The sequence below is a fragment of the Lithobates pipiens genome, unplaced genomic scaffold, assembly GCF_037356315.1.
Source record: "Lithobates pipiens isolate NorthernLeopardFrog02 unplaced genomic scaffold, aLitPip1_a1.2 Scaffold_3, whole genome shotgun sequence".
Taxonomy (NCBI): Eukaryota; Metazoa; Chordata; class Amphibia; order Anura; family Ranidae; genus Lithobates; species Lithobates pipiens.
Window position 1 is genome coordinate 239,510,497 of NW_027507790.1, and position 22,456 is coordinate 239,532,952.

The 22,456-nt window shown below is 44.4% G+C and overlaps 1 protein-coding gene across 1 annotated transcript in view; it reads left to right on the top strand.

Moving 5' to 3' along the window:
* The window catches only part of LOC143941041 (phospholipid-transporting ATPase IC-like), a 150,200-nt gene that overhangs the window by 62,200 nt on the left and 65,544 nt on the right, over positions 1–22,456 (top strand). Inside the window, 2 exon segments of the mRNA XM_077462950.1 lie at positions 7,205–7,302; positions 18,383–18,496. Of these exon segments, the coding sequence (XP_077319076.1) occupies positions 7,205–7,302; positions 18,383–18,496 (212 nt within the window).

The window sequence follows — 22,456 nt, forward strand, 5'->3', positions numbered from 1 at the left end:
AATCACTACTAGAAGGGGTTCAGTTATATTGTGAAAGTAATATACATTACTTATAGCCTGTATATTTTAATAAATACACCCAGAAGTAGAATATATGGCATTATAACTAGGAGTCAAAAATGAAGCTATATGAAGAGTGTAAAGGAGATTTAAAGAGGAAGTAAACCCTGATGGGTTTACTTCCTCTTTGATTCCCTGCAAAGGTAAAGCATAATGGACTACTAAGTCACCGCTGTCCCCTGTAGTTCCGAGCGTCCTTCTTCTTGGTGGGTCGCGATCTGTGGCTTACCCAGTGCGCCTGTGCACCGCTGTCTACGGCGCATGCGCCGTAGACAGCGGTGGCTGTCTTCAGGTAAATATCTCCTAAACCGTGTAGGTTTAGAAGATATTTCTTGGACCTACAGGTAAGCCATAATCTAGGCTTACCTGTAGGTCAAAGTGGTTTGTAAGAGTTTACAACCACTTTAAATCTCTTATATTAAAGTAGTACTAAAAGCTGAGAGTTTGTTCTTTCATGGATATTCATTTTCAATATAATGCACAATACTGGTAACATTTTAATTTAAATGTAATTGTAATGCCTTATATTACCTCCAGTCTATCAGACTCCACCTTCTTTGGGTTCAGATGCTGATCTTCCCTGCACAGTGTCTTTTAAAGTAATTTTTTTTTTTATACAACAAGCATGTTATACTTACCTGCTCTGTGTAATGGTTTTGCACAGAGCAGCCCTGATTCTCCTATTCAGGGGTCCCACATCCTTGTGTCTGGCTCTTCCTCCTCCTTCCTTCAGAGTGCCCTTATAGTAAGCTGCAAAGTGTAATATACAGTGCCCCAATAGCAAGGTGAAAAAACTTCTGACTTTAGAACCACTCACTTCCTTCCCAGGACTACATGTCCCATGAGGCATTGCTCCTCACATATTCACAAGTTCCCAGGCACTTACTGACATGTATAGACGGTGTACTTGGCTGTATGTGTGCTGCACTGTGTCTTCTGACATGCATGGACACTCACTTCGATGACTGTGGTCACCTGTCAAATAGAAAGAAAGGTTGAGTATTCTGAACAGTGAAATGGACAGCCAGAAATGAAAACCTGATCAAGGATCCATCTCATGCTTTGATGAGTGTATGAGCAACAGATGCTGTAAAAATCCAAAAGCTAGCATGTATTTGTGCAACAAAGTGTAAAACATTAACATTTCACAGACCCTATGTTCCCCTTTATCAAGGTGTCAACCTGAGAAAGGGGACCTTTTGTTGCACAAGCTATGTGGTTATTGGAACTGGGATTTGAGTAAAGAAAAGATTTGTGGTTTTAACTTTTTGGAGCACTGTCCGTTTTTGTTGTGGCAATAAACACCAGATAGAAGTTCGAACCTCTCCACACTCTAAAAACAAAATAAATACATTTGCTTTGGACACAATCTAAGACCCCCATTCACACCTGAGTGTTTTGTAGCTTGAAGCTACAAAACGCTAGAGGGGAAAAAAATCTATTATTCTCATTGGAGATGGTTCACATCTCCACTCCATGTCGCCGGAAGCCGAACGCCTGAAGCTCAAAAAAGTTCCGGACCCTTTTTTGTCGCTCGAATTGAGCAGATTTGGGCGTTTTTCTTCTTTTAACATTGGTGACCTTTTGCCCTGCACAAAATCACGGCAAATCACGGTAAAAAACGCCGCGAATCGCAGTAAAAAACGCTGCAAAATCGTGGTAAATTCGCACGATTTTCTGCTTAAAAACGCTACGCTCAGGTGTGAATGCAGCCTAAGTCTCCGCTGAGTTTCGGTGGACTGACATCCTAAATGAAGTACGTTTGCTTAAGGCCGTCCTTCTAAACTGTATTGAGAATATGACCATTTTGTCAATGAAAACAATACTTCCTGGAGTACTTAACCACTTCAGCCCGAACCAATTTGCAGCCAAAGGACCAGGCCCCTTTTTGCGCTTCGCCACTGCGTCGCTTTAACTGACAATTGCGTGGTCTTGTGATGTGGCTCCCAAACAAAATTGGCGTCCTTTTTTTCCCACAAATAGAGCTTTCTTTTGGGGGTATTTGATCGCCTCTGCGGTTTTTATTTTTTGCGCTATAAACAAAAATAGAGCGACAATTTTGAAAAAAATGCAATATTTTTTACTTTTTGCTATAATAAATATCCCCAAAAAATATATAAAAACTTTTTTTCCCTCAGTTTAGGCTGATACATATTCCTCTACATATTTTTGGTAAAAAAAAAACATAATTAGCGATTATTGATTGGTTTGCGCAAATGTTATAGCGTTTACAAAATAGGGGAGTTTTATAGCATTTTTATTATAATTATTATTTTTTTTTACTAGTAATGGTGGCGATCAGCGTTTTTTTATTGTGACTGCGACATTATGGCGGACACATCGGACATTTTTTGACATATTTTTGGGACCATTGTCATTTATACAGCAATCATTGCTATTTAAATGCACTGATTCCTGTGTAAATGACACTGGCAGTGAAGGAGTTAAAAACTAGGGGGCAGTGTAGGTGTTGTGTTTTTTATTTTTATTTTTTGATTGTAGGGGGTGTGGCCTGGCATGTGACGTCACTGATCGTCCTTCCCTATAAAAGGGAACAGACGATCGGTGACAGCCACAGTAGGAAGCACGAGGAGAGGTTTGTTTACACAGACCTCTCCTCGTTCTTCAGCTCTGGCCTGATCGCCGGACACCAGTGGCAATCGGGTCTGCTGGTCCCGCAGCCACGGTCACGGAGCTCAGGATGGCGCGCTCCCGACCCACAGCTGAGCACTTAAAAAGCAACGTACAGGTACGTGCTTGTGCCCAGCCATGCCATTCTGCCGACGTATATGTGCAGGAGGCAGTCCTTAAGTGGTTAAAGAATATAGCTAAATGGTAAAAAAAAAAAAAAAAAAAAAAGGTGACTTGGCCATGGCTCAGTTGCAGCATGTGACTATTGTTAGTTATGAACTTCAATGGCTTACACATGCCAGCCTTTATTTCTAAACTGTATGCTGACAGCTCGACAAATCCTGCAAGTTCGTCCTGAATAATTCACATTGATACCTGGCAGCTTGTGTGAATGAGGAGAGGAACACTACACTCATCTCACCAACCTTAAATTGTTATGTGACCAAAAGAGTATTGTGGTGTTTTGGGAAAAGCGATGTTTAAGCTCTATGCTCTAGCCCAGCACAGTGAAAAAGTCCTTTGGCACCCTAGACAAAAAGCCAATGGGCACTCCCCTACATGGACTACCCTCTGGCCTTTTTGTGGTCTCTCCACTGGCCTGCCTTGCTTTACCCACCTATATTATAGTCCTATCCAAGTTTTTCTAGCTCTGCCGATTCTGTATCAGGCCACTGAAAAGCCATTGGCTTGTGGAGTATTGCATTACCTTTTTTATAGAGCAGAATATAGTAGGAAGTCCTTCATCAGTTCCAACACTATTGTATTCCAAATGAAAAAAACCCAGGTTACTCTCCTTAAAAGCAGCAATCCTAATTCATTTTATATTGGATAAAAGACGTTTTTTTAAGTATGTAGTGCTTGTTATTGGATTACTTTAACCCAGTGGTAATGTGTTGCACCAAAACACAGCTATTAAAAACGAGAATATTTAAGAAGAAACTAGCGCCAGAGTTTCCTCTCCCCTTAACGCTCTATTAACCCCGAGAAGCCTTGCTAAACCATTTTTAGGGGATTTTCCACTTTTAAAAGAAATAACAATATCTGTTGCCTGCATGTGTGGTCTGCTCCTTGACAAATAAAGTTGATTGCCTTCCATGGCTTTCAATACCATTTCTATGAGGATGACACACAAATCTACCCCTCAGCTCACTCCATCTGTCTCGTCGCACATCACCAACTTACTAACACATATCAGTCTGGATGTCTCCAGATTTCTCTCTCAAAATCGGTGGCTCAATTATCAACCCATCCCCCCACGCCTAGGCCCTGTAATCATGAACTCTGAACTATCCTCTTGGCACCACATCCAATCACTGTCCATAGTTTGCTGCCTCAACCACCGCAACATCTCCAAGATACACCCCTTCCTAACCAATGACGCCACAGAGCTTTTAATACACTCCTTTGTCATCTCTCACCTTGACTACTGCAACTCCTCCTTCATTGGCTTGTCATTGAATAGGTTATTCCCCCCCCCCCCCCCCCCAAAAAATGCTGATGACAGGCTCATCCACCTTACAAACCGCTCGGTATCCCTCTATTGGCTTACACCTTACCAACAAACTAAACTCAAGATACTAACAATAAGGTACAAAGCCATCCAAAATTTGGCCCCCAGCTACATCACTAACCTTGTCTCAAAATACCAACCAAATCGTTCTCTTGGTTCCTCTCAAGACCTCCTCCTCTCTAGCTCCCTTGTCCCCCTCCTCCCATGCTTGCCTTCAGGACTTCTACCAAGCCCCACTCATCCTCTGGAACTTCCTACCCCAATCTGTCTATCTCCTACAGTATTTCAGAGGATCCCTGAAAACTCATCTCTTCGAAGCCTATCTGGCCCCCACCTAACAACTGTACATTTATTTTCTCCACCACCTCACCCCCCCCCCCCCCCCCACAGTCATTACCTCTTGCCCCTCTTGCTCTCTGATTCATACTGTATTAAATTGTATTGTAGTTGTACGGTCTATCCTCAAGTTGTAAACACTGTGTAAACTGTCATCGCTATATAAATCCTGTATTATTATTATTATTATTATTATAATAATAATAATAATGTAGTACTAACCCCCGAAAGAGCTGCTGGTTATTTTTGGGCTTACCGTTACCTTCTGTTCTCCTTGTGGCACGTCTAGGGGATGTCCCGTGGTAAATAGCCCAGTAACTTGAGACTCTGAGACACTTGAATGGATTTTATTTGCAAAACTCAGTCAATTGTACAGTCTTTCAACTTGGGATCAGAGGGTTGGGAAGGAAGTTCAGGTACTCTTAGTGTCAAAGTCAAAAATGTTGAAGAACTTGCTTACTTTGACTGCATCCAGAGAATAGCCATTTGCAGCTGGATGATCACTCAGGTTGGACAGTCCCTCTCTCACAAGGCCTAGCAGCCAACAAGGTGCTTACTCAGGAACAAGTCTCTGTCACAGACGTTGTTGTAGAACGTACAAAATAATGTCTCTGCCACAGACGTTGTAGAACACGTAGGGAAACTAAACTTGAAATGCTAGTAGGGTACCTGGATCTTTCAGCCTACTTGGCGATATCCACAAGACTGGATTTTCTCGGTTACTTCAGTCCTTCCAGGCTCTTGTTAAGAAAACCAACCCGTACGTGGTGTTCTAAAGAGTCCTCCCCTGGAATGCTTGAAGTACTCTGGGTCTCTCCCAGACTGGAGATGGCACCCAACCACCTCAGAATTCTCCTTTAGTTTCCTTGCCTCGGGTGAGCCAGCCCCAAGACATTAGTCGGGTGGATCCGCACCCCAGGCCATAGCCTTCCTGGGTGCTGGTCAGGAGGACCAGGACCATGAAGTCAGCACATCATACTGGACGGGAACCTCCAACCACGTGACGTCCGCATTTTAAATACCCTCTCCCAGAGGGCACAGCGAGACGGCCACTCACACTGACCTGGCTCCGAAAGAGTGGCCGTGTGGCCAGGCTGAACATCTCACAGTCCAGTCAGACTGATGCAGAGGTCCAATTTAGACAAACCCAAACATAAAAAACTGCATTTTAGGCCAAGTTTAACTTTGAAAAAACGCATAGCGCGTGCTCTTCAGGAGCTGTCGCTACAATAATAAAAACTATTACATATTTGGTAAATTTGGAGAGATTAAACCACTAAAAATCTATGCAAATCTAGACTTCTCTTTTAAGCTAAATGTGCCTCTCCCCTATTACTTCAAAGGGAGCAGAGCCAGCTGTAGAGATGAGGATCAGTTATCATTGGGTTTCGGTGCTGACCTATAGACTTGTTTTACCGTGAGAGGAACAGTGATGGCTGATCACTGTGCAGTACTACTGAACAGCAACTGTATGTGTAACAAGCAAATTTAGCCATTCCCATTTACCTGTACAGTTACAAGTCATAGACAGAAGGTTAAACCAAATTGTAAAACATATATTACATCTTTTATATGTAGCACCCTCCTAGTTAGGTTGCTAGTAGTTTTTTGATCCTTTGTAGCCAATGAAGTGAAGCTTTTGGATGTTCTGGGTTCTGCTTTCCCCTGGTTTCTAGTGAGTTCTAGAATTTAGTGGGTTGAAAGAGACTGAACTGAACCTGCATATTCATACAGCCTCAGCCAATCCCTGGAAGTGTGACCAGTAGGGGGCTGAGTTTTATATAAATGGGGTGGAGCCTGGAACAGCAAGGCTTTTTACCTTGCGGGAGAAGAAGACCCAGCCTGAGGGCTGTGGCCCTCTGGGTCACTTGGCTAAAGCTTGCAGTAGGCCATTGGGGTCCCAGCTGTGGGACAGGTGAAGGGACAGGCGTCTAAAGTTGCTGGGAGCAGTCTGGAAGAAGTCTACAGAGGTCTGGTCTGGAGGTTCACAATACAGAAGCTGACTGGTACTGCAGGAAAGTGTTTAAGTACACAGGACATAGTGAGTACTGGCCTGGGAAAGATCCTAGAGACTGTGACTTGTTAACCCTTGATAAACTGTCCTAGACTTTCTGGCTTGCATTGGAGTCCACTGAGCTGTAGTATACTTAGTGCTGGTCTCTGGAGGGGTTTCAACCTGCAGAATTAACCACAGCCAGAGTGTGTTCTCTATTATACTGTGCACTAAAATTGGAGTATCCCAAGGCTTGCCCTGCACACTAACCAAATTCAACTAGCATTAAACTACTAAAATGCATGCACTGCCTTTATCTTGAGTTGAGAGACGCTAGTCTTCTGTGTGCCTGGCTGCCATGTGCCTCATAGGGAATGGAACCTGGGACAAAATTGCCAGCCTGGTCTGGGGTATAATCAGTCACAAAAAGACTATTTGCAATCAGATGCAATAATTTTGAGTAAAAAGATACACCTTTTGTTAAATTAAAAACAAAAAAAAAATCCTATTTTTCCCATTGCTTTGTGCATTTTTATAGTGGAAAGTAAATTTACTAAACTTTAATGAGTTTTTTTTTATTTTTTTTATTTTTTTGTTTTTTTTTGTCTGTCATTTTTGTACATGCCTGATATTGATATTCAATGCATTTTATATCTGTCTTCATCTCGTTTCAGAATGCAATTGGCAAGTGAAAGCAAATGACCGAAATTTCTACGACCAGCCAGAATTCCAGCAAAAGAAATACTACTGCTTTAAGAGAAGCAAATATGCGGTATGTATTTTTATTTTATGAAATAATTGTTTAAATAGCTTTCTTAATTACTAAATGTTGTAAATGTACTTGTTCTTCTTTGTATGCTCCATAGCTGGCTCACTACGTAAAAGCAAAGCACAAGCGCTTTCAAGTTCTATATAGAAAATGACAAACTCTCGATCAAATGTCAGTTTAGGGAAAAGCCAATTAATGTGCCAGTCTATTTGTTTGACTTGAGAAAATAAAGTGGAATACCTGAAGGTTTGGTGGATATGGGCCACTAAGTGAATGGTAAAAGGCAGGGCTTTTCTTTCTCAGATAATAGGTGCAGGAACTCTCCCCTTCTGAGTCACCCCTTGCCTCTGCCCCTCTGCCCCTACCCCCTATCCACTGTTACTCGGTTCTTCCCCTTACCCATCTCCCAGTAGCACCTCTTTTTGAGAATACAGAGCCAAGTATCATTTTGTGGAACTAAGTAATATGAATGGAATTTAGTTCACTAGAAAATTAGTAAAACAGATCCCCAATAGCAACAATAGATGCACCCAGAAATAACAGACCCCCACAACAAAATGGCACAAAAGACTCCCTCCCTCAACAGTAGAAAACAAACGATAGACTTTTGAAATCCCCCCCCCCCAAACAACAGATCCCCCAGCAGCTAGCAATAATAGACCCTCCAACACACCCCAGCACCCCTTGCCATTACATACATTCGGTGCTGGATGTGACGGTGTCCTGTCGTATTCTGCCTTTCGTTGAAAAATGCCTCGGTGGGTCTGCGTATGCGCAGTACCAAACGTCACTCCAGCTGATAAGTTGATCAGCTGGCGTGACGTCAACACAGCGCATGCGCAGATTGTCAGAGGCATTATCCAATGCTTTGCAAACAGCGGAGGGAGAACGTATTTGTCAGATTCTGTTTCCCTGTTGCGGGGCAGGTTTTCTGTGTGCTGGAGGGCATGGTTTTTTGTGTGTTGCCAGGCGGGTTTAATGTGTTCAAAGGCAGGTTTTTCCTGTGTCTAAGGGCAAATTGTAACACATACAAAACCCACCCTTCAACACCCACAACCCGCAACAGCGAGGCTCAATCTGACAAGTACGTTCTCCCTCTGCTGTTTGCATAGCGTCGGATAATGCCGCTGATATCGCGCCAGCTGATCAACATAGCAGCTGGAGTGATGTTTGGTGATGCGCATGCGCAGACCCATCAGAGGCATTTCTTTCATTCATTGACTGACACAGCACTTTAACCTTGACCTTAGGGTTATATCGCCACCTTTAGGAGACGACTAGGCAGAACACACAAAAAACAAGCACAGTACCACCTAGGGGGCAGTCCTACTGGCTATAACCCCTCACTCTGTTTCCAGCAACAGTTTTTTTTTTTTCTGCCTAGTCTAGAAGGACCTGGCTCCCTGTGGGGACCAGTGGTCTTTGAATTATTTTTTTTCTTCTTCCTGTGATCTACAATCCAACAGCTGGGCTGGGTGACAGGCTGGAAAATTTAGATCCTGGTAGTCTCCCCAGCCAGGCCATCGAGTGCGTGTAGACCTTAGCTCCGTGCTGGGTCGGCCGTGACAGGCCCCGTTCTGGTCCAGGGGCGGCCAGTGAGCTATATGCTCCAGGGTGCACACATGGCCGGGCTAATGCTGTCTGAGTCAGTGTGCCATGGCCGACAGCCACCCCGTACTGCTCGGGTGATGGGTCTGTCTATGGAGTGCGTCCAGCAGTCCCTACAGGAGGGTTAGGTATGGTTCCACCTGTTTTAGGCAGGTTAGAGCAGCTGGGCACTCCCTGGTCGATTAGGGGGTCTCTTTCTCTCTCCCTTTTCTTCTCTCCCTGCCTCTTTCCCTCCTCCCCATTCTAAGGGGGCGCTGTGTGGCTGGGCATAGGGGGTGCTGAGCACATACCTGGTCCGGGGGTCCTCCGAGTGGTCTTTGGGTCCTGGCAGGGGGTTGTGCTGTGTGTTCATTCCGCTCGTTTATCCTTTCTTTTTTACTCTGGTGGTTCTGATTGTTTATCACTTCATTTTAATGTTGTTTGGTCCACGCAGTTATTCCTTAGTTTCTCACCTTCATTTGCCGCCATGTGGGGTGAACGTTCGCGTGGGAACCGTGGCCATTTGTCTTAGTTTGCCACGTGCAGGGGGGAAGGTTCGCGGCGGGAACCACGGCCATTTTCTTGTAGCCCCGGCCATTTTGTGGTCATGAGGGACTGTGGCTGTTCTCTCACGCTGGGTGGCTGTTTAAGCCTGGAACAGCGTGAAACTGACACCGAACACCCCGTGTTTTGGAAGGCAGAGTGGAGTACGGATAGCAGCGTGGCAGCACAGCACAATGCCTGGGTCAGGGTGGTGAGTCCTGCGGAGGGCCCCTCAGTCTGTGGCAGCTAGGAGGGTAGGCATTTTTGTCTCTTGCCTTAGGTCCTGGGTGACAGGCAAGAGTGGGTCAGACATGGCGTCAGATGCTGGCACTTCTTCCCCATACACCCCTATGATAGAAACTGTCTCCACTGTACCTGCGGTACCCATGGACGCTTTGTTGGCAGTCCTGGAATCATTTGTTGCCAGGGTGGAAGCGGCGTGCGGGCACAAGGTGGGTAAAAACCGCCCCCTCGTCTGCCGGGGAAAGCTCTGATTCAGACTCTGACTCCACTGTGGTTGGGCGGCTCTTGTTCTCACACTTTAGAGGTCAAGGACCATGATCCGCTGGACAGTTAGGAGAGCCTCCGTGCCCATGCATGCAAGGTCTGGGCCTCATGTTATCCATTTTCGAGGCGGTACCGTAAGCTCAATTCCCAATTCAGTGTGAGGGGTTATAGCCAGTAGAACCCAGGGGGGGTGGTACTGTGTTTGTTTTTTTTTTTTTTTTTTTTTGTGTTCTGCCTAGTCCTCTCCTAAAGCAATATAACTCTAAGCTCAAGATTAAAGTGCTGTGTCCGTCAATGAACATCAGAGAAAAGGATTTTACGGAGAGTACAAAAATTATATTTTCACGACCGGAGGCATTTTTCAATAGAAAACCGGAGCTGCGTTCCTCCGCTTTCCCACTAAAAAAAACGCCAGTAATAGGAAATGAACAAGCAAGGGTGTTCCCAACACCACAACACGAACCTCTGGATTACAAATAAGAGGTTACTAGTAGTAGATGCTGCTGCAAAAGACCAGGATAGATAATAAAGCAAAAACATTGAGTCAAAACCAATAAAAAAACAACCATACCCTAACCAGCAAAAAGGGATTATGACCATTGTCGGCCAATTTCCAAGGGGAACCAAGCTCAATTTAAAGAATTTTTCAAGAGGTGCAGGGTCCTGTCGCAAAATGAATATATCCTTCACCGCAAGCACTTCTAGCTGCCTCAAATGGAGTAATGAGTGCAGGCAAATGATCGCATTCAGGATCAGACCATCTGCTGCGGGAGAAGCAGATGACGAAGACCTGCGATGTCACCAGGCCAAACCGAATGCACCTGGGGAAAAAAAAAGGCTGCTTGTTTGCCATACACAGCTTTGGCTGTAGGTCTGTCAATTGAGCAAGTGTGCATTGGGTTCTTTTACTGCTTGTTCTCCATTCGGCTTCAGGAACTATGTGCATGGACTTGTGCTAATTGTTTTTGTTTTACCTTCCATTGTTTGTTATTGTGTCTAGATGGTTTTTGTGATTTTATAAAAAATGTTTTCTTGTTTTTGCTTTACCATGTGAATGGTAATAGAACCCCTGACCACAGTTCTGAAAGTCAATGGGTGGCAATGCAGCTTTGTCTCACCCCCTTTGACAAAAGTGTACACGATGAGCTTCAGACTTAGAGGCATGCAGCCAACGACTTTTGAATAGCCCTCTGATTCCTTCTATATTGAATTGTATTGTAACTGTATTGTCTGCCCTCATGTTGTAAACTGTTAGTGCTATACGCCGGGGCCTTGCAAAATATTTTGTTACATTACAGCCTTAAGTTCAATGTGTTTGGTTTTTTTTTTTTTCTTTTTTTCTTTTTTTATGATTTATGTGATGGATCAGAACACAATAGTCTAAGTTGGTGAGGGCCGGTTCACGCTGCAGGCGAGGCGAGGCGACTCCGACTTGCCTCGCCGCGACCTGCCGCGGCCTCAGCGGCGACTTGCAAATGACTTCTGTATAGAAGTCAATGCAAGTCGCCCCGAGGTCGCCCAAAAGTAGTACAGGAACCTTTTTTCTGAGTCGGAGCGACTCGAGTCGCTCCTCTCAGAACGGTTCCATTGTACAGAACGGGGGCGACTTGCGAGAGCGAGGCGAGGCGAGTCGTGTCGCCTCGCATCGCCCGCTGTGTGAACCGGTGTTCTGCCTAATACAGTCCGCCCATCAAATGCTGTCCGCTCCGTACTGCGCATGCGCAGTACGGAGCAGCCGAAGCATCGGAAAAACTCCGAAGTTGAACGGCGCCTGCGCCGTGAGTGGAGGAGGTAGCCCCACTATCCAAGCGGACATAGGGTTAAGAATTTTAGAGGGCCCCTCGCGGGCGAGCTTCGCTCGCCACGCTTCGGGCTCGGCCTCGCTGCGCTCGGCTCTTTTTTATTCTAACTCTATGTCCACTTGGATAGTGGGGATAGAACCTGGACTCACGGCGCAGGCGCCGTTCGTCCTTGGCAATTTTCGGAATCTGTGTTCCTGTGTACTGCGCATGCGAAGTACGCAGGGGACAGCATCTGATGGGGGACACTATTTTACAAGACACCGGCTCTGAAGTAAAATTAGAACAATATATACATAAAACTATTTTTCAGAAATAAAAAAATAATTGGCATGTGCGTATGTATTCACCCCCTTTCTTATGAAGCCCATAAAAAGCTCTGGTGCAACCAATTACCCTCAGAAGTCACATAATTAGTGAAATGATGTTCACCTTTTTGCAATCTAATGCCTCGTACACATGATCAAACAATCTGGTGGAAAAGTCCCCGTGTGTAGGCTCTGGCGGACTTTTTTTTACCCAAAAGTCCGGCGGACTTAGAAAGTAGTTTTGCACTCCAATCTGTCCGCCGGACTCGCATTTCGGCGGACAATCCGGCCGTGTGTGTGCCATTCCGCCGTACTTATTAACGGATTTTTCCCGCTCAGAGAAAAGTCTGCTCATTTTGAGCGCGTTTCCTGGCCCCATCACCTGGTATGGACTTAAAGGGAACCCCCTATGCCAAAAAATCGGCGTGGGCCCCCCCCCCCCCCCCAGGTCCACATCAGACCCTTATACGAGCACGCTTCCCGGCCAGCCAGGAAAGGGGGTGGGGACGAGCGAGCGCCCCCCCCCACCCCAAAGCACCATGTCCCCATGTTGATGAGGACAAGGGCCTCTTCCCGACAACCCTGGCCGTTGGCTGTCGGGGTCTGCGGGCGGGGGGCTTATCAGAATTCGGGAGACCCCCCGAAGTCGGAAGAAGAGGGCGGCGGCGAAGAAGAAAGCCGGGCTCCTCCGCTAGTAAAAGAGCTAGCAGAAGATAGCAGAGGAGTCCGGCGAGAAGACCCCCGAAGACTAACAGAAGACCCCCGGAGCTGTGGAATAAACTATTTTAACCCTTGTGTGTTGTGTTTTATTTTATTTATTTTATTTTTTTGTTACTTTTTTTCACAGGTGAATGGGTAGGGGTACATTGTATCCTGTACTCATTCACATAGGGTGGGGGGCCGGTATCTGGGGCCACCTCATTAAAGGGGGCTCCCGGATTCCGATAAGCCCCCCGCCCGCAGACCCCAAAAACCAACGGCTAGGGTTGTCTGGAAGAGGCCCTTGTCATCAACATGGGGACAAGGTGCTTTGGGGTGGGGGGGCCGTGCGGCCCCCCTTCCCCAAGGCACCCCCCGATGTTGAGGGCACGCGGCTTGGTTACGTTTTGGGGGGGGGGGGGGGGGCGCTCGCTCGTCCCCACCCCCTTTCCTGATCGGCCGGGTAGCATGCCCGGATAAGGGTCGGATGTGGACCTGGGGGGGACCCCCACACCGAATATTTATTTTTTTTTTTTCGGCGTAGGGGTTCCCATTTAAGTCCATACCAGGCTACCTGGAGACGCGCTCAAAATGAGCGGACTTTCCTCGTGTGTGGGCGAGTCCGTTCATTTCAAAAGTACGGCGGATAGTCCGGCAGACTTAGTACGCCGTATTAGTCCGCTGAAAAACTACCGTGTGCGGGCAAGTAGCTCGTTCGGAAAGTCCAGTGGACAGTCCGGCGGGAAATCCGCCAGACTAAGTCCGCCGGATAGTTGGCTACGTGTGTACGCGGCATTAGTGTCACATGATCTGTCATTTACATATACACACCTTTCTGAAAGGCCCCAGGCGCTGCAACGCCTAAGCAAGAGGCACCACTAACCAAACACTGCCATGAAGACCAAGGAACTCTCCAAACAAGTAAGGGACAATATTGATAAAGTCCAAGTCAGGGTTAGGTTATAAAAAAAAAATCCAAATCTTTGATCCCTAGGATCACCATCAAATCTGTCCTAACCAAATGGAAAGAACATGGCACAACAGCGAACCTGCCAAGAGACGGCTGCACACCAAAACTCACGGACCGGGCAAGGAGGGCATTAATCAGAGAGGCAGCACAGAGACCTAAGGTAACCCTGGAGGAGCTGCAGAGTTCCACAGCAGAGACTGGAGTATCTGTACATAGGACGATGATAAGCCATACACTCCATAGAGTTGGGCTTTATGGCAGAGTGGCCAGGAGAAAGCCATTATTTTCAGCAAAAAGGCACATTTTGAGTTTGCAAAAAGGCACGTGGAAGGCTCCTAAAATGTATGGAGGAAGGTGCTCTGGTCTGACGAGACTATAATTGAACTTTTTGGCCATGAAAGAAAACTGGCGCAAACCCAACACATCACTCAAAGAACAACATCCCCACTGTGAAACATGGCGGTGGCAGCAGCATGCTGTGGGGATGTTTTTCAGCAGTCGGGACTGGGAAACTGGTCAGAGTTGAGGGAAAGATGGATGGTGCTAAATACACGGATATTCTTGAGCAAAACCTGTACCACTCTGTGTGTGATTTGAGGCTAGGACGGAGGTTCACCTTCCAGCAGGACAATGACCCCAAACACACTGCTAAAGCAACACTTGAGTGGTTTAAGGGAAAACATGTAAATGTGTTGAAATTGCCTAGTCAAAGGCCAGACCTCAATCCAATAGAAAATCTGTGGTCAGACTTAAAGATAGTTTGCACTTGTGAGCAGCTATTTAACTGGAAGGAGCTGGAGCAGTTTTGCAAGGAGGAATGGGCAAAAAATCCCAGTGGTAAGATGTGGCAAGCTCATAGACTTATCCAAAGCGACTTGAAGCTGTGATAGCCGATAAAGGTGGCTCTACAAAGTTCTGAATTTAGGGGGGTGAATAGTTATGCACATTGACTTTATCTGTTATTTTGTCCTATTTGTTTGAAGAATTTTTTGTTGTTATTGTGAAGCAAAGTTGTGGGCATGTTCTGTAAATTAAATGGTGCAAATCCTCAAACAATCCATGTTAATTCCAGGTTGTGAGGCAACAAAACATGAAAGACGCCAAGGGGGGGTGAATACTTTTTCAAGGCACTGTACAAATCCTGTATAATAACTCCCTGCTCTGTATAATGTTGTTAAAGCCCAATTGAACACTTATTTTAAATTGGCTAAATACATTCCAGGTGCATCAAAAACAAAAAGTTGTTCAAGGTGTTTGTTTTTCTAAAAACAGACACAACCTGAGTAGAAAAGCCTTTATTATGCCAATAGCTGCAAAGCCTGGCTTTCTATGGGGAGACGGTGGTCTCCTTGCATAGGTCAGACACATAGGAGGTTATTTACGAAAGGCAAACCCACTTTGCACTGCAAGTACACTTGGAAGTGCAGTCAATCTAAATCTAAGGGGTAGCTCTGAAATGAGGGGAAGCTCTGCTGATTTTATCATCCAATCATGTACAAGCTAAAATGCTGTTTTTTGTTTTTTTTTTCCTTGCACGTCCCCCTCGGATCTAGAGCGACTTTACTTCCAAGTGCACTTTCAGTGCAAAGTGGATTTTCCTTTAGTAAATAACCCCCATAGAGTTAGACCTATAGCTCTGCAATCAGCAGAACTGTTTCCCACTAATTGTAGAGCTCTGTCTCTAACTCGCCAATGTCGCTGCTCTACAGCATGCTGGCAGATTATTGTCTGGTTAGTACCATCTTGGTGCGTCTGTTTTTTTTCGTTCCCATGTGGTGTGTCTTTGCTTGCAAATTCATGTTAATTGGCTACCAATCACATGGGAATGTGCGAAAAGTATGGCAGCTGTGACTTAAGTTTGTGCCACACCAAACTGGATGGTACTGCGGTACCATGTGTTTTAATGGCTGCCAATGCACCTGCATTTGCAAGATGCTTGGGGGTGGCATTAAGAATTGGTGGAACCCACGCATTTCTGCAAACGGTAGTGCATTCCGCACCACGATTGGTGTGAACCGACCCCTAACATGGGTCAGCGCTAGAGCTTTCCAGACACCTGGGTGAATATACTTGGCTGATTGTAGAGCTATAGATTCAGCAGAGCATGTTACACCTCTGCAGAGTTGCCACTGCTTCCCCACAAAGAACAAGGACTATTTCTGACATGCTGGCAAGGGGCAAGCTTTTCTACTCGGGCTGTGACTGCTTTCTGAATTTCCATTTACCTCTGTGTAATGTGTTGATGTCCAATGCATTAGGCAGCCTGCTCTGCCTAGTTTAAAAACTGCCTCTGCTTACAACAAGCCCTGAATTCCATTGTAACTTTTGCTCTTAAGCAGTAGTTTTTTAGTCTTATGGTGCCTTGGAAAAAATATATTTATTAATACCCCTTGAAATTTTCCGCAATGTCATGTTGCAACCAAAATTATAAATGTGTTATATTGGGATTTTATGTAATAGACCAACACAAAGTGGCAAATAATTGTAAAGTGGAAGGAAAATGATAAATGTTGTGTTTTTTCAATTTTTTTTTACAAATATGTGAAGAGTGTCGGCGTGCATTTGTATTCAACCCCCCGAGTCAATACTTTTTGTAGATCCACCTTTCGCTGCAATTCTAGCCGCAAGTCTTTTTGGGGATGTCTAGATCAGCTTTGAACATCTAGTGACATTTTTGCCCATTCTCCTTTACAAAATAGCTCAAGCTCTGTCAGATTGGATGGAGAACGTCTGAACAATTTTCAAGTCTTGAGACTTGGAAGGTGAACCTTTGCCCCAGTCTCAAGTCTTTTGCAGACTCTAACAGGTTTTCTTCTAAGATTGCCCTGTATTTGTGCAGCGGATGACATGTTGGACAAAATGTTATACACATGTAAATTTAGTTTTTGCCTTAGAACAGTAGGGGTTCTGAGAGTTAATTGCATAGGTTGGCCTTAACACCAGACTGGCCAGGCTGTGTTTGGAAGTTCTGCCTGGTCATGTGAGCGGTGATGCGCACATGACAGGCCAGAACCAGGCCTGGTTGGATGTTTGGGTATCGGCCTTCTTGGAGCCAATCAGTGGGAGTGCCAGGGCCTGCTGAGTAGTCTGGGAGGGGGTACTTAAGAGGTGTGGGTCACGTGTTGAGAAGAGAGTTTGTGCGGCCCTCGTGGTCTGTTCCAGGACCGGGGTAGCCCCGTGAGGGGTCCCGGTCACGGGGTGTTCGACATCCCGCAACATGTTCCTGTCAGAGGCCCCTGGTAGACCTGCCTGGTCTGGGGTGGGGATCCGTATGTTGCCGAGTCTCGGAACCGGCTGGTCCGAGGCACAGTAACCGAGGGAGGATTCAAAGCTTTCTGGGTGTGCTCTCGGCTTGGAGAGGTGCCACAGCTTGCGGGAGTGACCGGGGGAGGACTCTTCAGGGAGGGCCGGCAAGTGGCATCCAAAGAAGTGCCTAGTTACGGAGTTGGGAAGAACATTGACGAATCCACACTTTTCCAGTACCATTGAGGAGACGGAGAACGTTCCAGGTACTGAGGAAAAAGGTTCCCGTTCACTCTTGGTTACAACTTGTACACGTTCATAGGATTGTTTCAAGTTTTGTGTTCAATGTGCTGACTGCCATGATCTCTGGCTAGGGATCTGTTCAGCCTTGAAGTACCCAGCTGCGAGTGGCTACTCTCTGGGTGGAATTAGAGACTTTATTAGACCTGCAGTTCAAGGTGCCTGAGTTCTTCACCCGTACCCTCTGTTCCCATGAGAGACTGTGTTATTGGATGTTACTACGGCAAAATAAAACCTTTTGAAAGGACTTTATTTGTGTCAGTGTTCAAGTCATTGGGTATCAACCCTGGGAACCCCTAGACGTGGAAGAGCAGGCCAAGAGAAGGTAACTGGTAAGCCCAATAAGTCAAGGCCGCCCTGCAGTGGGTTATGGCCGCTACATTTGGCTTTGTCCATCTTCCCATAAACTCCGACCAACTTCCCCGTCTCTCTACAGCTCCTCTAGAGTTACCATGGACCTCTTGGCTGCTTCTCTGATGCTCTCCTTGCCTGGCCTCTCAGTTTAGGTGGACAGCCATATCTTGGTAGGTTTGCAGTTGTGTCATACTCTTTCCATTTTTTGTTAATGGATTGAACAATGCTCCGTAAGATGTTGAAAGCTTGGAATATTTCCTATAACCCAACTCTGCTTTAAACTTCTCCACAACTTTATCCTTGACCTGTCTGGTGTGTTCCTTGGCCTTTTATGATTTTGTTCACTAAAGTTCTCTAACGAACCTCTGAGGGCTTCACAGAACTGTGTTTATACTGAGATTAAGTTACACACAGGTGGACTCTATTTACTAATTAGGTGACTTCTGAAGGCAATTGGTTTCACTAGATTTTAGTTAGGGGTATCAGATTAAAAGGGGCTGAATACAAATGCATGCCACACTTTTAAGATATTTATTGTATTTGTAAAAAAAATTAAAACCATTTATCATTTTACTCCCACTTCACAATTACGTGCCACTTTGTGTAGGTCTATCACATAAAATCCCAATAAAATACATGTTTATATGTTTTTGTTTGTAATATGACAAAATTTGAAAACTTTAAAGGGATATGAGTACCTTTTCAAGGCACTGTAAATAGTAGTTAAGCAGTAGTCATTGCAGCCTAACTGATACAACCTTCTATTTTATTAGGGGAATGCAATCAAGACTTACAAGTACAACCCAGTCACCTTCCTGCCGTTAAACTTGTTTGAACAATTTAAAAGAGCAGCCAATGCCTATTTCCTGGTCCTTCTCATCCTACAGGTAAATCCATTAGTCGATCGTTTTTATTATGTTGTGTGTTTTTTATTTTGTGTGAATCATCATCCGCTCTCATCTGTAATGTACGAGGAACCTAATACACATATGACAGAACATACAAATTATTTCATACATTAACAATGCACAAAGTATTCCAGTTATGGTAAAAACAGATGGAGATCTATCCATCTATCGCCTATCTCTTTCTTGTTTTCAAGTGTGAACAGTTTGCAAAACATTGTAAAACTTCTTTCCTTTCCTGATGTCTCAGTATCATTCTTATAGAAGTGTATTGTTTTGTCTTTAAAAGTGCTCTGAACCTCAACACAAATTGAAAGAAGGTCTGGGTATCCCTTTACTAGCAAACTATTATACCACACTGGCTCTCCTTCATGCATGCAGAGAGACTCCTATTTGGCTTCTTTTAGATACAATAGACTGCGATCTTGTCATAATATCTTACTTCCCTTGGCAACCAATAAATGTGAGACTGAAAGGGTTGGCTCTATCCTTAACCCCACTCTTAGTATAGGATGCCATCAGATTTTTGGAAGGCTTTATGACACCTCATTTGCCACTGTTAAGTCTTGTAAAATGCCCCTTATTGCCATCTGGTGTTAATTCCCCAAGTTCATTCAATTGGTGGATAAATAAGGCATTCACCGATTTTTGTTGACTTTTGATGGTCTAAAGTAATTTTATTATTTTAAAGAGAAATATATTGCTTCCCATCCATAACTTTTTCATTATATACAGTTACAACATTTTGTTTTCTCATTACTTAGATGCACTGAAACCCTGTAATGATTTTTTTTTAAATAAGTGCTATACAGATCCCCTACTCTTCTTGGCTTTAACTCTCTAAACCTCCTCCAAAAATTGCATTAGAAGTTACATGGGGGGGGGGGGGGGGGGGAGACCCTACCTGAACAAGACTTCGATCAATATTTTGGCTTGTACAAAGCACTCTTCCACTGGTACTTCACTCCATCTCTGATTGCTGAGTTTGTACCCCATAATTCTTCCTCTTGTTTTTGCCACTGTGCACAGGAAGGAACAGTGTTACATATTCGGTGATCGTGCCCTAAGGTACAAAGATTATGGCTTAGAGTCTACTCTTTAATACACACAGTATTGGGTTGTACATTATGCAAGCATCCAGCAGAAGTTTTTCAACAGACATACTTAAAACATCTTATAATCTATTGCCGTATTTACTAGTTTTATATTCTACACAGCTAAACTATAGCATGCTCTTGTAAATTTCTTGGAAGTTAAAACCAACTCAAATGGAACTGTGATAAATTAAAAGCTAAAGGCTATCATGCTAGTTATCCTAAAATTTGGACCCGATAGTTTACTCCTAACCCTGATACCAGAGCCTTACAACTCTAAAAAGACACTGGGGTTGATTTACTAAAACCGGAGAGTGCAAAATCTGGTGGCATGGTAGCCAATCGGCTCCTAGCTCCTTTTTTTTTTTTTTTGTTCAACCAACAGACAAAACATCATACACATTGAACCTAAAATATATTAATACAAGATCAAAATCCTATATATATATATATATATATATATATATATATATATATATATATATATATATATATATATATATATATATATATTTATATTTATTATTATGAATTTATATATTTATTATTATTAATATATATATATTAATATATAATTCATACATACATACATACATACATACATACATACATACACTGGGTGATTGATTGGATTTTTTTTTTTAAGTAGGTAAAAGTAGGTTTAAGATAAGTGTAGAAAAGGTAGCTTAAGTTCCGATCAGTGACCACTTGAGAGAGTAATTTAATATTATATTTAGTCCATGCAATAGGCTCTGGTACGTTAAAAAATTGAGGAACTGTAGGATTAAACCTTAAAGGGGTGTTTTGAAGAGATCTCACCCTTTGGATAACATTTGTATCAAAGACCAGGCTCCCAAACACGGATAGTATTAAGCATTGAAGCAGTCAACTGGTAGGGTGCCCTACGGCCCCTAAATAAAAGTACCTTTCAGAGCTTCTATGGAACCTACCACTGCTTCCAGCCAAGTGGAAGAGTTATATAAATCTGTGTTAAGCCACCATGTGGCCGTGACCAGCTGAGTGGCCAAGAAATATCTATATAAATCCGAAAAAGTTAAGCCTTCCTGTTCACAAGGGGGCATCAAAGTAGTTAATTTGTAACTGGGGTTCTTCGATCCCCATAAAGACAAAAAAAAAGATTTAATCTTGTAAAGGATGCAGGGAGCCACTGAGGAGAATGTCTGTTTGAATAAGTACATACATTTTGGTACGATTTTTCATTTTTAGAGATTAATACGTCCTAATAAAGACAGTGGTAGAGACTTCCATGCCTTTCGTTTTGACCCAATATCTCCTAGAATTGGTGTCAAATTCAGGGAAATAAATTCAGAAGCTTGGTGGGAAATTACAACTTCTAAATACTTTAACTTCTCTACCCACTGCAATGGAATATCATCTGAAGCTGTGCTATGGGCCTCCATATCAATTGGGAACAACACGGACTTAGTCCAATTTTCTTTCAAGCCCGTAAACATTGAAAAATAATCCAGTATCTCTAAGGCCCTTTGGAGTGAGGATCCCGCATCATTTAAAAATAATAAAAGGTGATCTGCATACAAGGCTACCCTCTCCTTCAACCAGCCAATCCGCAATTCCTTATTATTGGGAAGTGCGCAGAGCTTCCGCAACTGGCTCTATATAGCAGTAGCAAAGAGGGTTGGAGAGAGAGGGCAATCCTGCCGAGTACCACTAAATGAGAAAGGAGTTGACAACCCTCCCCCATTTTCACTGCAGCTGTGGGATCTCTATATAAGACCTGCAACCGTTTTATAAATACCACTGGAAAGCCCATTCTGCGGAGTACCTCCCACAAAAAGGTGTACTTCAAGGTATCAAAAGTCTTCTCAATATCTAGGGAAGCAATGGCCCTAGATCCTATAGTAAGATGTAAAGCATAAATATTTAGTATATAATCTCCTCAAATTCACATCGGTATCCCTACCAGGCATCTGTTCAGTTTTGACAAAAAAAAAAAAACCTTGAAGCTGATTTCTATGCAGAGCTGCACCAGATTTTGCACTCTCCCAGTTTTAGTAAATGAACCCCTCTGCGTCAACTCTTGCCATTCTACCCTCCCCCCTCCCTACCTCTCTCTCCCTACCTCTCTCTCTCTCTCCCTACCTCTCTCTCTCCCTCCCTACCTCTCTCTCTCCCTCCCTACCTCTCTCTCTCCCTCCCTACCTCTCTCTCTCCCTCCCTACCTCTCTCTCTCCCTCTTTCCCTCACTACCCTATCTACTCCCCCTCCCTACCCTCCTTCTACTTTCTCTACTCCTCACTCCTCCCCCCTACTCCCTCCTCCCCCCGGCTCCCAGTTGTCTTCTATACAGGTAACGAGCTGAGATTAGGAGGATTCTCTTAAAGGAAGTGCTCCTAATCTCAGCTTGCTCATTTTATAAAAAACACCTATCCACAGAAGCAATCAATCATATTCCAATCTCTCCACCATGGCCCAAACCAAAGCGCTGTCCATGGACGTCGGGGACAAGATTGTAGACCTACTACAAGACCATCGCCAAGCAGCTTGGTGAGAGGGTGACAACAGTTGGTGCGATTATTTGCAAATGGAAGAAGCCCGAAATAACTGTCAATCTCTCTGTCTGGGGCTCCATACAGAATCTCACCTCATGGCGTTTTAATAATAATGAGAATGGTGAGGAATTGGCCCAGAATTACACGGAAGAATCTTGTCAATGATCTCAAGGCAGCTGGGACCTACGGGACACAGGAGTGCAATCCGTTTTTGACCCGTTTTCAGCAGTGAGGGGTCTGAAGTCCGCTCTCTGCTGACGTCACTGGAATCGGTCCAGGTACCGCATCATCACGACAATGAAGTCTGGATCCGCCAG